The 17,575-nt window shown below is 39.2% G+C and overlaps 2 protein-coding genes across 20 annotated transcripts in view; one reads left to right on the forward strand and one right to left on the reverse strand.

Moving 5' to 3' along the window:
* PPME1 (protein phosphatase methylesterase 1) overlaps positions 1-16,058 on the reverse strand; it is a 75,232-nt gene extending 59,174 nt beyond the window's left edge. For all 4 annotated transcript variants that reach the window (XM_054241936.2, XM_054241935.2, XM_054241932.2 and 1 more), the window contains exon 1: positions 15,808-16,058. In XM_054241936.2, coding sequence (XP_054097911.1) covers positions 15,808-15,908 — 101 coding nt within the window. In that variant the 5' untranslated portion in view covers positions 15,909-16,058. The remainder of the gene's footprint in view (positions 1-15,807) is intronic.
* A 97-nt stretch (positions 16,059-16,155) lies between these two features.
* The window catches only part of C2CD3 (C2 domain containing 3 centriole elongation regulator), a 188,667-nt gene continuing 187,247 nt past the window's right edge, over positions 16,156-17,575 (forward strand). For 9 of the 16 annotated variants that reach the window (XR_013523253.1, XR_013523254.1, XR_013523252.1 and 6 more), the window contains exon 1: positions 16,156-16,299. Coding sequence is in view for 11 of the 16 variants with exons in the window: in XM_035265475.3 (XP_035121366.1) it covers positions 16,230-16,299 (70 nt within the window). In the remaining 5 variants the exon portion in view is untranslated. Of the gene's footprint in view, positions 16,300-16,450; positions 16,591-17,575 lie in introns of those variants that run through there. The other 7 variants (XM_078340249.1, XM_078340250.1, XM_002754757.7 and 4 more) reach the window with 1 other exon arrangement.

The following is a 17,575-nucleotide window of genomic DNA, read 5'->3' on the forward strand; positions in this document are numbered from 1 at the left end:
TAATTCCCATTTATTTAAGGAATCAATATTCCTCCATCTCCAAAAGTTGCTCCAACTCCCACAGAGATTTTCTAGCATACCCCTATACCTTTTTTTTTTTTAACACATAATTGGGCCGGGCACGGTGGCTCATGCCTGTAATCCCAGCACCTTGAGAGGCTGAGGCAGGCAGATCACCAGAGGTCGGGAATTCGAGACCAGCCTGGGCAACATGGCAAAATCCCAACTCTACTAAAAATACAAAAATAAGCTGGGTGTAGTAGCACGCGCCTGTAGTCCCAGTTACTTTGGAAGACTGAGGCAGGAGAATGGCTTGAACCCAGAAGGTGGCGGATTCAGTGAGCCAAAATCGAGCCACTGCTCTCTAGCCTGGGTGATAGAGTGAGACACCATCTCAAAACAACAAACACACACACAATTGTTTATAAATCATAAGACTTCAATTAATTTTGTAACCAATATTACACATTACAGAGGTGGCAAGAATCTTACATTATTTTTGCAGTTTAGTCAGAACAAAATATTGTGAATTTTAGGGATTCAGTTTAGACTGATTTTTCAAATAGCTTTAGATTCTTATTTTACACCTAGCTATTATATGGTCATCATAGCTTGTGTAGGCCTTTATAAATTAATTGCTAACTTCCCCCCCCGAATAGGGTTATAATGAAAGAATTTTAAAATAGTGAAAGAACTTTCAAAAGCGTAACAAGGTTAAGTTACTGATATGGTTTGGCTGTGTCCCCACCCAAATCTCATCTTGAATTGTAGCTCCCATAATTCCATCTGTTGTGGGAAGGACCTGGTGGGAGATAATTGAATCATGGGGCTGTTTCTCCCATACTGTTTTCATGATAGTGAATGAGTCTCATGAGATCTGATGGGTTTTTTGTTTTGTTTTTTAGAAGGAGTCTCACTCTCTCACCCAGGCTGGAGTGCAGTAGCGCAATCTTGGCTCACTGCAACCTCCACTTCCCAGGTTCAAGCGATTCTGCTGTCTCAGCCTCCCAAGTAGCTGGGATTACAGGCACACACCATCATGTCCACCTAATTTTTGTATTTTCAGTAGAGACGGGGTTTCACCATGTTGGTCAGGCTGGCCTCAAACTCCTTACCTCATGATTTGTCCGCCTCAGCCTCTCAAAGTGCTGAGATTACAGGCTTGAGCCACCATGCCCAGCTGAGAGCTGATGGTTTTATAAGGGAAAACCCCTTTAACTTGAATCTCAATTCTCTCTTGTCTGCCACCATGTAAGATGTGCCTATTTTATTCTGCCATGATTATGAGCCTCTCCAGTCATGTGGAACTGTGAATCCACTAAACCTTTTTCTGGTTTATGTATACATTACCCAGTTTGGATACATCTTTACTGGCAACGTAAAACAGACTAATACGGTTACATTTATTTTATCCAACAATAAAAAGAATTTATTGTTGGATTGTTGGGTGTGGTAGTATACCCCTGTAGTCCCAATTACTTGGGAGACTAAGACAGGATGATTGCTTGAGCCCTGGAGTTCAAGGCTGTGCACTGTTATCACACCCATGAATAGCCACTGTACTCTCACCTGGGCAAAACTGTGAGACTCTGTCTCTCTCTCTCTCAAAAAAAGATTAATTCATTCTAAAAATATTTACCAAGAACCTATTATATACGTAAGGTGGGAATTGACATAGGATAATGGGAGATGCTGGGATAATTATAAAACTAGAGAGACAATATATTTGCTGTCAAGAAGTTAGTATTAAGTCCATAAATACTTCCACTCATAAACTGGGAGTGAAAAATAAATTTTAAAAAATTATAAAAAGAGAGAAAAAAAAAGTCCATAAATATCTAACAAAATATACAAAGAGTTAAATACCCTAAGAAGTACAGCTAAAGTGCAGTAAATGTTCAAAGGAGGAAAGGAAGATTACTTCTAGCCTGGAGAATAAAGACAGGCTTTAAATAAAAAACACTGACACACTTAAGCTAGGCATTGAAGGACAGGTAGAATTTGAGCTGATGGAAATAGGGAAGGAGGGATAAGACATTTCAGGCAGATAAGAGAGTATGAATAAGAATCCAGCCTGCTGCCTGTCATAGGAGACACTGAAAACAAACAACAACAAAATAGCTAACTGGAATGAGTAAGGAATAATACAGCATTTTTGAAAAGTTAAAAGTTGACAAAATTAAACATATATAGTGGAGAAAGTATGTTAGCTTAATAAAATGGGAAATACATGTTCTTTTTCTGTTACTTGTATGTGTGTGATTTTTTTTTGCAGAGGCCCAATAGTCAGATAGGTTTGGATGATATCATAGAAAACAAAGAGCTAGTGAATGGCCATAATACCTTGAATGTGCCAGATCTCAACTGATCTTGGAAGTTAAGCAGGATTGGGCCTGGTTAGTACTTGGATGGAAGAAAATGAAGAGCCAGGCTGAACATGGTGGCTCAGGCCTTAATCCCAGCACTTTGGGAGGTCAAGGCGGGAAGATCGCTTGAGCTCAGGAGATGGAGGCTAGCCTGGGCAACATAGCAAGACCTTCTTTCTACTGAAAAAAAATTAGGTAGGCCTGGTGGCATGTGCCTGTGGTTCTAGCTACTTGAGAGGCTGAGGCAGGAGGATCATTTGAGCCCAAGGATGCAGAGAGCTGTGATCACACCACTATAGTCTAGCCTGGGTGAAAAGGCAAAATCCCGTCTCCTAAAGAGTCAATAAAACGTAGAGATGAAATTATTTCAGAAAGATCAATCTGGTTACAGGCAAAAGATGGACTTGATTCCGGGAAAAAATATTTTGCAATAACCTACCTAGAAAAGGATGGGATCAGTTAATAGGGTTGACAAAGAAAAAACAGAAAAGATTGGGAGTCTTAACCGACAATGGAATTAAAAGTAGGAAAACACAGAATAACTTTTCAAAGGCAATGAACAAATCTTAAGAATGTTCAAGATATGAAGAATGACTGACAGCAGAATCAAAGTCAATTTTAAAGTTTTAAACAGAGAAATAAATAATTAAGTCTTACAATTTATAAATAAAAATCTATTCTGGTAGGTAATTGTATCAATTTTTTTTGCATTAGAATAAAATTTATTTCAAACCTAACAAAATAAATATATAATTTCCTCCCACCTATTGCTGCAGAGGAAGAAGTTTGGCAGAGAGGAGACAAAGTGGTGCTGTGAAAGACACACAGAAAATATGGTGTCTCCTAAGTCACATGAATTGTATTTGTTTATGGACCTTTTGCTGTTATCACAGACCATGATCAGAATTTGATGAAAGCTATGAACCTTCAATCTAGAAAAAAAAATGCATGTACATATATTTTGTATATAATTCCACTGGCTTCAAGAAACCTATCTATGAATCTCAAATTAAGAACCCTGTAATTTGATGTTAACAACCTATTTCCAGCAGAAAGAGAAAAAGAATGAGAAGATACTGTCTTGTTATTAGTTCCCAAACTTAAAATAATTTTCCATTTGCTACCAACTAAAGGTTTATTTTCATAATCCAGTTCTGCCTTTATTAAACTATGGGACCTTGGGCAGTCATTTCACTTCTGTAAGCCTGAGTTTCTTCATGTCAGGGGATTATAGGACCAGTTTTATAGGAGGTATTATGAGGCTCAAAGACACCCTTTCATCCCTTGGTTACTCTCGAATTAGTCTGTTCTATTTATCATAAAACAAATTATTTTCTAAAATTATCTTACTCCCGTATTTGTTATTATCCTCCAGTCACCCCAACTAATTCACCACTAATGTGAGATCCATTAGAGCAAGAAGGTTCTCCATTTGTTCACCAATGTATTCCCACCCCAGAGCCTGATATACATCAATGACTAATATCTGTTGACAGTCCGAAATGAGTTAACATGCATAAAGCACTTAGTTTGGTTTCCCAATAAATATTTGTTATTAATATTATTAAGCAGCTTTGAGGCTAATAATCCTTACCTAATCCTTATAAGCTTTCTAGTAAAAGCAAATGGGATACTACACCAATCAAGACTGTGGTACAGGTATAAGAACAGACATAGAGATTACCTAAATAGAATCAAAAGCCCAGAAATAAACTAGTATTTATGGTCAATTTGTCAGAAGCATTCAAACCAGAGCAACTCCATTTTGAGTTAGGGCTAGGAAAATGAGGCTGGGACTTGCTAGGCTGCATTCTCAGAAAGTGAGGCATTCCTAGCCTCTGGATGTTTATGGTTAAAGAAACAAATTAATAATGTTTACTAAACATACCCAGACTTGGGTGCATCCAGATATCCCGACATCTGGAGAACAAAGGCATTACTAATTTTGCTTTAAAGATAATCATATCAATTCTTTTTTTTGTTTTTGTTTTTTTATTGCATTTTAGGTTTTGGGGTACATGTGCAGAACATGCAAGATAGTTGCATAGGTACACACATGGCAGTGTGTTTTGCTGCCTTCCTCCCCTTCACCCACATTTGGCATTTCTCCCCAGGCTATACACTAATTAAGAAATTAATCCTTTATCACAAACTATTGTAGCAGAACACAATTCCCCATATACATAAGCATTATACCTAGGGTGGATACGTTCCCTCCTCTTATTTTCGGGAATGTCCTACTCTGTCTGTGGAGTAGCTGTTCTTTCACCACTTTCTTTTCTTTTTTTTTTTTTTTTTTGAGATGGAGTTTCACTCTTGTTACCCAGGCTGGAGTGCAATGGCGCGATCTCGGCTCACCGCAACCTCCGTCTCCTGGGTTCAGGCAATTCTCCTGCCTCAGCCTCCCGAGTAGCTGGGATTACAGGCACGCGCCACCATGCCCAGCTAATTTTTGTATTTTTAGTAGAGACGGGGTTTCACCATGTTGACCAGGATGGTCTCGATCTCTTGACCTCGTGATCCACCCGCCTCGGCCTCCCAAAGTGCTGGGATTACAGGCTTGAGCCACCGTGCCCGGCCCTTTTTTTTTTAAATATTTTATCGCACTTTAGGTTCCCAGGTACATGTGCAGAAAAAAAACACTATCATTTTAAATGTAAAAATGAAATGTATCTTAGAATTGAGGAAATACAGTAAGTTTCCATTAGACAGTTTTCCAACTTAAATAATATTTCTACACATATATCATCTCATTTCCTCCTCAAAAACTCTATGAGGCTAGTATTATCTACATTTAAAAAAAATAAAGGCAAGTTTGCATCAGTTAAGCAGTAAGTAGTAAAGCCAGGAAGAGAATCCAGTTTACTGATTTAAAAAGTTATCTTCTTTCTACTACAAGATAGTAAAAGTACAGAACTAGCAGTATTGATACCAAGTTGGCAAACTACAGCCTACAGGAAATGTAGCCCACCACCTATTTTTGTTTGGCCCATGATCAGAGAATGATCTTTACATTTTTAAAAGGTGGAGGGCAGGGTGAGGAGAGATACTAATGACATGTGAAAATTATGTGAAATTCAAATTTCAGCATCCATAAAGTGTTGTTACAACACAGACACATTCAGTTACATACTGTCTGTGGCTGCTTTCACTCAGCAGAGCTGTAACAGAGACTAACATGGCCCACAAAGCCTAAAATACTATCTGGCGCTTACCAGAAAACATTTGCTGATTCCTGGGATAATGGCAGATGCCACCAAAGGACAACAAATAGAAAAATCACTGCAAGCTGAACTGACCAGAAAAGTCTTCAGGACTTTATTTTAAATGAATGTGTTCCACGTGTCCATTAAATTAAATTTACAGAAACATTTAGCTGTGTTACAATAGAAAGCACAGAGAAACAAAGATCCTTACACTACAGGAGCTCCAAATTTTTTTGAGGAAACACAAAAATCTGCATAAAATTATCTTTGATAAGTTTGACACAATAACAATGAAAAAATACAATACCAAACATAAAAATTTATGAGTGGAGATGCCAAAACTGTTACAGATGCTCAGAGAAGAGAGAGTAAATGAATGAGTTAAAGTAGTCTGAAAGCACTTCATGAGTTTTAAAGGATAGGTGGGACTTGAAAAAGAGAAGAAAATGAAAGGCACTGCCAGCAAAATTAACTTGGTAATTGTTAAGTGCAAGAAACACTTGGGAAATTAACACTGCTTAGGATATGACATTGGAGAGCTTTTAACACTAGCCTTTAATGGTAAACTGCTTGCTCTGGTCCCCAAACTTGGTGGAGTCACCAATGTGCAAGAACCACTTACTTGGAAAACAGTCTTCACTCTTAGAGAATAAGTGATAAATTGGGCAAGGGCAGAAAAACTAAATACTATAAAATAAGGCTGGTGTGAAAATAATTGTTAATTGATATGTGCTCTCTTAGAATAATAGACTTACTTTCAGGTTTAGGGAATCAAAGAGGAAGACATAAGTCGTCAAATTTTGATAAAATAAAATGAAGAAGCCTGAATTTGTATATATCATGAGACCTATTGCAAGCCTGAGTTTCAACCACATAATTATTTTAAATCTCAAAGTAATGTATTGTAAACACAACACATTTTACCTAAAAGCTGGTACTGAAATAGAGATTCTATTGTTCTATGAAATATAACTGCTTTTAGGAGAAAGGGAGTATAGCCCTAGTTACATCATCTTAAGAGAACTGGTGGGGAAATAATGTTGTTCTTACAGAATGGGGTTAGTAGGCCAGGATTTGGGTTTCTCATTCGGTTAGCACTAAAGTAGACAGCATTCTAGGCACCAGCAAAATTCATACACAATTCCTACCCTTATGCATCTCAACAGTTTTGAGGCATAGACAGCTGACCAATAATTACAAGTTGGAGGACTAAGGAGAATAGAGAATGTTCTGCTTGCCTACAATATGATATGCCTACTAGGAGATACCAAAATCAACAAAACTATATGATCAAATCCTAAGGAAAGCCAGGAGAAAGGAGAGAAAGGGGAGACAGGGAAGGAGGAAAAACCTTCCTTGCCTATAGAATAAGGAACAAGAAATATAAGTTGTATGTTTTTACATGAATGTCTCAAATCTAAATAGGCATAATACATCAACATCTAGGCTGCTTAAGTCTGTTATGAGAGTTATTGATGAGTCATGAACTGGCACAGCAGCAGTCTTAATCACTGTTGTCACAGATTCTCTAGTCTAGGAGTCTGGTAACAGAGGCTAAATACTGAAGATTAATTGCAGTCAGCTATTTAAATCAAGGCACCACTGTTTTTAAAATGTCCTTATTAGCAGTATGTTGAAGAGAATGGAAAGAAAGCATCCAGATGGCTGGCCGAGGGTTGTGGTAGGTCTGAAGTGTTCCTTACTCCAAGGCATGCCATTAAGCAGCAGACCTCAGGATTCTAAAAACTACATCATGAATCATGCTGTTAGAGATCATCTAACTCAAATCTTACTTTATGAAAGGAAACAACTAGGTGTTCATTACATACCAAGCAAGAGTTTTGAACAGTACCATTAAAGTATTCTCATTTTAAGGTGACTCAGAAATACTAAATAACTTGCCCAGAGTCACTTTTGGTAGCACTGGAGCTTGGATTCATTTGACTTTTTATTTTATAATTATTATTTTTAGAGATAAGGTCTCATTCTGTCTCCCAGGCTGAAGTGCAGTGGCATGATCACAGCACACTACAACCTCAGACTCCTAGGCTCAAGTGATTCTCCCATCTCAGTCTCTGAAGTAGCTGGGACTACAGGTGTGCACCACCATGAATGATTGTTTTATTTTGTTTTAGTAGAGGCAAATTTTTGCTATGTTCCACAGGCTGAGGAGCTTGGATTTAAACAAGTATGTCAGGTGCCAAAGTGTTCTTTCTTTCCATGATAATGAGGACCAAGAAGAGAAAAATAACTGACCAGAGTCACACAACTTGTTAAATAAGGATTTCTACTTAAACCTAGAAGAAGTCCATGACCAAAAACACACACAGAAGCATATAGGAAAAGGACTGATAAGTTAACAACTTCAGTCTTCTGGTGTGGTTTGAAATGATTGAAATTTTTGATATAAGCTCTGATTCAATCTTCAAAATATATTGGTAAAATGTACCTGAAACAGGTAATCAATGTTGTATTGAAAAACATTTAAGTGTGGCCACCCTCTTAACGGAACTATTAATTAAAACTTTCTTCTCTTAAAAAAAAATATTCAATAGTCTGAAGGAAAAAGTCTTTCCCAAACAACTAGAGATGTTTTCTCAAATCTGACATCAGGTAACATAACAAGGAAGGTTCATTTGGTTTAAAATAAAACAGAACAGAAATTACCCAATTTTGGAGCTACTAAGCAGAAATAGATTTGCTGGCAATTAGAAACAATGGAAAAATGGGCTTTTACTCATAAGTTCTGAAATGAATCTCAAAGGGCTCAAATCTGGTAATAACAGGCAGGGGGGTTCTGAAATGAATCTCAAGGGGCTCAAATCTGGCAATAACAGGCAGGGGGTTTCGAGGTGAGATTATTATTTCCTATACTTATACTGCAATAAAAACAATAGGGAATTTGAAACCAGAAGATTAGGCTTCTCTACTTGTTAACTTCAGGATTTGGGGCAGATGCTGTTTATTCTCCATTCCAGACATTACCTGCCCACTTTCCTCTCTCTCTTCCCTCTCTCTCTCTTCAATCATAACAGAATTGTGATACTTTTGTTTAAGTAACTAGTGGAGATCTCTCGTCTCTCCTTCATGGGAATGAATCAAAATTGGTCTAAACCAGTCACAGTAATCCTATTCCCTACTGCCAGTGATTGGTTTTAGGATGGGTATGTGAACAGTTCTGGACAATAAGACTTAAGGGAAAACTGCTGGGGAGCTTGTATTTCTGGGAAAAAATTAAAAAACAAGCTTAGTTAGGAAAGGACTTTGGCCCCTGTTTCTTTCTATTTGTAAAGATAAGCTAGAAGTAGAGTGGCAGCAGCCATCCTGCAACCATAAGGTGACAAGCAAGAGAAGGAAAAGCTACCATCATAAGGATGGCAAAAGAAAGGATGCAAAAAGCCTGGGTCCTGAATGAAATTGTTTAGTAACTCAATCAACCCTGGAACATCCTGGAACAATAATAAATGTCCTTTTGGTTTAAACTACGGTAAACTGATAACAGCAAATTAGATTATTTCACATCAACATTATGTTGCTAATGTGAGTTTGGGGATTTTTGTAGATTTAATTGTAATTAAACAGTAAACCTATTGGGTTTTACAATTACTTAAGAGTACTACGGAATTTAAGTAACTTTACATTGAATACAATTTAGGTCAATACTTGGAATCTGAAATGTATTTCCTTCAAAAGGGATTCATACAAATTGAAAGATACCGTATTTCTTTAAGGAACATTCAATGTCATAATGTTTATTCTAAATTAATGTTTGTATTTAATGTAATTCCAAGAAAAACACTATCAGAATATTTTTCTGGCACTAGTCTATTGGATTAGAAAGTTAGTTAGAAAAAAACAAGAGGAACCAGGAAAATCCTAAAAATGAGTAAGGGGGAAATAACCTCTAACACCCATCAAAACATACTAATAAAGCCTCTAATGAAAAGTATAGCAGTACCACATAAAAGAAACTCCACACACCCAAATCTATATAGAAATTTGATATATGATAATGGTGTCATTTTAATCAGTGAGGAAGAGGACTTCTTTTTTTATTTTTTTTAGACAAAGTCTCACTTTGTGTCCCAGGCTGGAGTGCAGTGGTGTGATCTTTGCTCATTGCAACCTTTGCTTCCCAGACTCAAATGATCGATCCTCCTGAGTAGTTGGGACTACAGGCACACACCACCACAGGTAGCTAAATTTTTGTTATTTTTGTAGAGACGGCATTTCACCATGTTGTCCCGGCTGGTCTCCAATTCCCAAGCTCAAGCGATCCACAGGTCTTGGCTTCCCAAAGTGCCAGGATTACAGGCATGGACCACTGAGCCTGGCCAGGACTTTCTTTATTATAGTAATATTTACATAATGGGTAAGGACATTTTAATAAATGATGCTAAAACAACTAGATAGCCTGTGGATAAAAATAAAATTTCTTCTGTTCCTCACTTTGCATATCAAGATAAACTTCAAATGGATTTAAAAAAAAAAAAAAAAAGGCCAGGTGTGGTGACTCATGCCTGTAATCCTAGCACTTTGGGAGGCCAAGGTGGGTGGATTACCTGAGGCCACGAGTTCAAGACCAGCCTGGACTCCATCTCAACTAAAAATGAAACTCTATCATTTTAGATAATGAAACTCCATCTCAACTAAAAATACAAAAATTAGCCGTGTGTGGTGGTGCATGCCTGTAATCCCAGCTACTTGGGAGGCTGAAGCAGGAAAATCACTTGAACCTGGGAAGCAGAGGTTGCAGTGAGCCGAGATCATGCCATTGCACTCAGGCCTGGGTGAGAGAGCAAGACTCCGTCTCAAAAAAAAAAAAGGACATCATATAGGTACCATGAAAAAACATGTATGAACTCCTTTATAACCTGAAAAGAAGGAAAAGTCTTTCTGTGACTCAAAATCCAGAAGCAATATATGCTAGGGGGAAGGGAGGATGCTAATAGGTAAGGAGTTTATGAGATAATGAAAATGTTCTGCAATTAGTGGTGATAATTGTGCGATCGATTGAATATACCAAAAAATCTCTGAATTGTATATTTAAAAGAATTATTTCTATGGCATATAAATTATAACTTAATTTTTAAAAAATCTAATGAAAAAATAAACAGAAATATTGGGATTTGATTCTTTTAGTAACTCAATCTGTGACCCTGAGCAAATTACTTCACTTTGCCCTTTATTTCTCCATCTGTGTGACTAGCTCATTAAAGCCTTCCTAAGAGTCCTGATATCCATAATAAATTTAAGAAGAAGATGAAAGATTATCTAATCGATATGAATAAACATACAGCTTGTGTGGGGGGGGAAGCTGATGAGAAACTGAAAGGAGAGCTTCCACATAAACTACAAACCTTCACAGTTCTCAATATATAATTATCTACTAGCTATCGTTCTTTAAGAGCTTATATGTCAGGAACTGTAAGTGCTTTTTATGTATTATCTTATTCTCACAGCACTCTAAGGTAAGCAATGCATACTCATTTTAGAGATAAGAAAACAGACCATGGGAAGTTAAATATCTCGACCAATGTAAACACCTAAGTAGGGCTTCAAACTTAGATCTATGCCACTTCAAACACCAAATCCTTCAATCCAAGGTATAAAAAGAACCATGGACTAAAAATATGAAGTCCTGGGTTTGAATGTTGTTTCTGCCACGTAATGATTCTGTGATCTTAGGCAAGTCAATGAACATTTCCGTTTCCTCATTTATTAAAAGAAAATATTAATTCCTGCCCTAGTTTACCTCAGAAAATATAAAAAGGGACTCTATACACATGTCAGTTAAATCACTACAGAGCTGGGCATCCTAACAAGCATCTGCAGTCCTATCTACTAAAGAGGATGAAGTGGGAAGACCACTTGAGCCCAGGAATTTGAGACTGTAATGCACCAAGACCATGTCTGTGAAAAGCCACTGTACTTCACCTGGGCGACACAGCAAGACCCTCTCTCTTAAAAAAGAAAAAGAAAAAGGAATGTAAGAGAAGATTACAGAAAAGTAGAACATTTTTTTTTTTTTTTAAACGGAGTTTTGCTCTTGTTGCCCAGGCTTGAGGGCAATGACACAATATCAGCTCTCCGCAACCTCTGCCTCCGGGTTCAAGCAACTGTCCTGTCCCAGCCTCCCAAGTAGCTGGGATTACAGGCATGTGCCACCACGCCCAGCTAATTTTGTATTTTTAATAGGGATGGGATTTCTCTATGTTGGTCAGGCTGGTCTTGAACTCCCAACCTCAGGTGATCCACCCGCCTTGGCCTCCCAAAGTGCTGGGATTACAGGTGTGAGCCACTACACTTGGTCCAAAAGTAGAACTACTTATAAACCAAAGACATGTTGAATAATGAATGGCTTTAACATTTTATAGTTCCTCTAATTGTAATAGCATATACTAAAGCAGTGACTTTCAAAAGATACTTCTCTCAAGCACACCAGGGGTGCAAAGCAAATAGGGATCTCACATCTACTTTAATCAGAGTAGCTCCAAAAGCTTTAAAAAATAAGTTGAAAACCACTACATTTTTAGCAACATCTACTGACATCTATTAAAATGAACAGTGAGACCAAGATTTCAGGCCTTATCCAAGAAAAAATATTGGTGTACTGAAAAGGGAATGGATTCTAGAGACTAAACTTAGATTGAATCTTGGTTCTGTTACATATTAGTTGGGTGACTTTTAATCTCTGAGGCTGAATGTAATGCAGGAAAATATCACCTTGCAGGTTTGTGGACACGTTAATTAACATAAAGTTACCACTACAATGTCTGGCACCTAATACTTACTTTAAACATTGCTATTATTAAATTATCCAACAATACTTTGGAATTACTAAATCTAATCTGAAAAACTGAATTATGGAAACTCATGAAAAATCACAAACTGAGAATATGCACCCTGAATATGGAAACATGCCTAAATAATGTTCACTGAAATTGAAGGCAAGAGATCATCAAAAATAGTTGAAAGAGTAAGCCACACAAGACTATCAAGGAAACAGGACTAACTTTCAAGTAACAGATAGATGAGGGAGTCAAAGAATGGAAGTTAAGAAAAAAGCAAATGAGTATAAGATGACATAAAGTAGGCTTTGAAATTGGTGTGAGACATTGTAAATCATGACTGACTGAATAAAAAGACTGAATCCTAAATTATTTGCAAAGGAATAAGATACACAACTCAAATTAAGTATTCCCAAATGACAATTATGACTCCAAAATACACAGTGGGTCTCACAGTCAGGGGACCCAAGTCCTAGTCTTTAATGGCCCCACTGCTAAGCTTCTAGGGTGCCTTAGGAATATGTGAGTCTCAGTTCGCTCATTTATTAAGAGAATATATTTCCCCCATTCCTTATAGAATACAGAACTCTCTGAATGTTGGGTTCCTCAATTACATGATGAAGTGGTGAAATGAGACCATGTCTACACTCTCTTTCACCTTTATGATTCTAAGGGGAAAGATAATCTATATTATTACTACCATGAGACTTAGATGAAGCCTGCTTATGTACCAATAAAATCAAAAAGAAAAATATGGGAAAATAAGCCATTTGAGGACCACACAAATATTCACCAATATATGTTCTTCTCTTCACAATATTATCATAAAGAAAAACGTTTGTAAAGAACTTTCTTTCCCAGGACAAACAGTTAACCTAAACCAGGAAGACCAAAGCATCTGTTTAAAAAGGATAAGTTGGGGACTTGGATGAATCTGGAAGCCATCATTCTCAGCAAACTGACACAAGAACAGAAAACCAAACACCGCATGTTCTCACTCATAGGTGGGTGTTGAACAATGAGAACATGTGGACTCAGGGAGAGGAGCATCACACACTGGGGGCAGTGGGGGGTGGGGAGGGATAACATGGGGAGAAATGCTGGATATAGTATACACCTAAAGTAAAATAAAAAAATAATATAAAATAAAAATAAAAAATAAATTTGAGAGACAAAAAAAAAAGAAAAGGGTAAGTTGGCTAGACATGGTAGCTCACTCCTATAATCCCACTACTTTGGGAGGCCAACTGGGGCAGATCACCCGAGGCCAGGAGTTCAAGACCAGCCTGGCCAACATGGTGAAACTGCATCTCTACTAAAAATACAAAAATTAGCTGGGTGTGGTGGTGCATGCCTGTAATCCCAGCTACTTGGGAGACTGAGTCATAAGAATCACTTGAACCCATGAGGTAGGAGTTGCAGTAAGCTGAGATCATGCCACTGCACTCCAGCCTGGGCAACAAAGTCTTGCTCTATCTCTAAAAAAACAAAATGAAAAGTAATAAAAAAGAAAAAGGATAAATTACTAATAATTATGCAATCTTCTAATCAGCAGATTTTCCTTTTATTTTCTCTCAGTATTTTCACCCAGTTCTTCAATCTTCAGAGAACTTGTTTTGACAAAGTGAGAAGCTAAGCTCTAATTAAACTTATCTTAAAAATGTATAATTATTAAAAATTTGCTTTTCTTATGTATTTGTATAGAAGAGTGCTGGTATACTGAAAGATCAAATTTTAGTTTAAGAAAGGCAGAAATTAAGATATATATCCACAATTACTGTTACATTAATATTATACTCCAGGTTAATTTTCCCAAATAATGTTATGGGTCGGTTTCCAAATTATCTTTATTCATGTCATAGTCCAATCTTTCTGTCTTCCAAAGCGAAAACAATCTTCACTTTACCTACTATGTAGCTTTCTACCTCCTCTACTGTGCATCCATTTATCTATCTTCTGCTAAAGTTTTCTCATTTTTCTACTGTGTCTCATAGCAGGTCTCCACTTCAGTTCTTAGTTTCCTTCCCTGTTTTTCCCAACCATTCTTCCCATTCCTTCACCCCAGTTGTATAGGCTTCTCCTTTCTTTTCATCCCCAGGACTTACTGTCACAGTACTGCATCACATATTCTCACCTCCTTTTTGATCAGTTTTTACACGTATTACTTCTTCAGAACCTAAGGTTTCTCTTCTGTAGTCCTTTTTCAAAGAATATCTACCAATTCATCTCTAGAATCCCAAATACACTCTCAATTCCTCATAGCTAAGTATTCTTCCTACTCCTTTTCTCTTTACAGTCACTAATTCCCAGAATCCTGTCTGAAACTACAAATATCACCTCAAAATGAAATACTTATTCAATTCTCTCTGCTTTCCAGCAATTACTTCTCCCAGGTTCACCTCATTCTTTTTCCTTGGCCCAAGTATCCCCTAACCTGGCACAAGCCATTTGATGATATAAAATTTCAAGGCCTATCTCTTCAACACAGTTTTCTTCCTTTTCCAGCAAACTTATTTCCCCAAAAACATTTTAAGTGGTTACTCCCAAAGCTTCACTAATTCAAGGTCTTAGGCCAGTACATCACTTCCCTCCAGTCTATTGGCCCAGCAAAAACTGATTGCCCGAAGTTTCCTCTTTAAGCTTCCCATACCTTACAACTGCAGCACTTCCATTCAACAAACCGTATTTATAGTCATTTCTCAATCTTCAGAGCCTATGGTCACTTTCTAAATTCTTTAGTCCTCTCCTTCTTCTCTCTCTCCCATATCCTGTCCAGTTTCTCAGCATATTCCTATTACCTTAACAATCTTCGTGGCTATGTTCTCCACCTTACCTTAGGCCCTCTCCCCAAACTTTCTCATTCTCCCTTAAGACACCTAATCTCACCTCTCATTCCCTGCATCTGCCTTTACACCTCTGGGAATTCTCTAGAATCGTCTGCTTCCTAGTTCTCCTCTTTCCTTCTCCAACCCTGTCTTAGGTGTTCTCTATTCCCCTCAGCTTTTCTAATATCTAGTTCTCACAGTGTAGATATTAGAAGTGTGATAATATCTACTCCTCCCAAACCTTTTCTTAGTTGTTGCCCCAATTCCCCTCAACTTTTCTCTGTCATTCCCCACTTCCCTCCACCTTTGTCACCGTTCTACTCCCTTTTCTATTTTTTCCGGAGGCGATTCTCAGATCCCTTATGTTACTCTCAGCTTCCCTAATTTTGCCTCATGCATTTCTACCGTCAATAACGTTATTTTTCCTCCAATTTCCATTGATTTGGCGCCTCCCCTAGTCCCCCAATCTGCCTTCTACTTCATCTAAATGTCTCCAGGCCGCCGTCAACATTTTCTCCTATCCGTAGACTCCTTTCCCGTGCCTCTCTGGACGCCCAGAGACACCATTCTCCAATGGCTGGGGCCTGGCCCCTAGGGAGAAGGGGTATGGGTCACGTACCCCATTCGCATCTTGGCTCCGCTCTGACTGCCCCCGCTGCCGGGCAGGGGTGGGCGAGAGGGAAGGCGGCCGAGGTGCATGCTCTTTTCGAGGGCCGACATTAAGGGGAGGTTGCACGCACGTAGTCAAACAGTAGGCGAAGCTTCGTCCCACGTTGAGTGTGGCCCAACCGGTCACGGCTCGCTCGCCTAACGACGTCCTGTCGCCTTTGGACAGCACCCAGATACCGGTAGCACCGCCTACCGCCCACCGGCTCCGTAAACTCCACCCACTCGCTTCAGCGCTTCCACCGGAAGTGCGCAACAGCCCTTCCACAAAGGAAGCTGGGTAACTGAGTCCGTGAACTTCGAAGTCTCCCAGCCGGGAACCCGACGACTTTCACCGGAAAGAGGAGCGCTCTTCAGGGCAATGCACCCTGGGCAATGGAGTCCTCGAAGGGCGTATCCCTATGCGCTTGCGCAGCTGGAGGCACCGCCAGCCAACCCCGCAGAGGTAGTGTAGCAAAGCATCCTGGGTATTGTAGTCTATTGTAGGGAAGACGTCTTGGCGCCTTCTCTTTGCACCGTTGTCCGGAGTCTGTTAGAGGAAGAGCGCTTCTTTCTGCCTCCCAGGCTGCACAGCGGCGCCAGTTGCCGGGGAACGCAGGCGCGGTGGGGAGGGATGGCGGGAGGATATTGTTTAGGTGCTGGAGACGGAGTTGAGCTTGTAAAGAAAAGCTCGGGCTCGTCATGAAACAACGAAAAGGCCAAGGGCCTGGGGGCAGCCGTGGGCGCAAGAAAAGAGGTAATCCGAGCGATCAAAGATTGAGGAAAGCGTAATAGTGGAGCAGAATGTAAGGAATTTTAGGGAGACCCCCCCACCCCCGCTGACTAAACAAGATAAGGGACGGAAGAGGGGAAATAGCCAGGGAACCAGAAGGTTAAAAGGAAGGGCAATTGGCCCTCCAGAGAATGGAAAGGAATCAGGGGCTCGGGTAGGGGCCACAGAGTGGTGATAAATGCGGTGCGATGAGGGTTACCGGTAGGATGACTAAAAGAGAAGAACAAACCGTAGGAGTGGTTTTGATAACGAAGTTAAATGTGTGTGTGTGTGTGTGTGTGTGTGTGTGTGTGTGTGTGTGTGTGTGGTTTTAGAGATCCACAGGGACAGGAAAGAACATAAATTGGCAAAGGGATTGTGTCATTGCTGGTGTGATTGTGGGCAAGGATCACGGTTACTACATTACTGAATGACCAAGGACTACTACAAAGCAGTACTCGGTAAATGTTAGTTGAATGAATGAAGCGTGAAGGGCTATGAGCAGGAGTTTGAGAAAATAATTGTGGAGTCTAGCGTGGGGAAGAAAGGAATAAAAGGTGTGATAGGATTGGAGTCGGGGTAAGGGAATGAGGATCTCCTGAAGGACCTGAGATCATGAAAGAGAGCGCAGAGAGCGCTCATCAGGTTAGCAGCTGAAGAAGACACAAGCTCACCAAGTAGGTGACTGCAGTGAAAACAGTCACCCTAGAAACCCAGAGTAGATCAGGAAACTGGACATTGAATCTCTACAAGGCTGCCTTGAAGGAAAAAAGGACTACCCTGCCTTTTTGCATTGTAGGCGGTTTAGTGAGAAAAGAACACTGGGAAGAGTGATAGGACTTTAGGCCATTGGGTTGAGGACTGAAACTACAATCTGGGAATTACTCTTATCCAAGCTATTTAAAGATTACTAAGGCAGTTTTGAGGTAGTGACTTTCTTGCCACGGCGAAAGATAAGAGGATCTGAGGC

This window comes from Callithrix jacchus, chromosome 10 (genome assembly GCF_049354715.1).
Source record: "Callithrix jacchus isolate 240 chromosome 10, calJac240_pri, whole genome shotgun sequence".
NCBI lineage: Eukaryota > Metazoa > Chordata > Mammalia > Primates > Cebidae > Callithrix > Callithrix jacchus.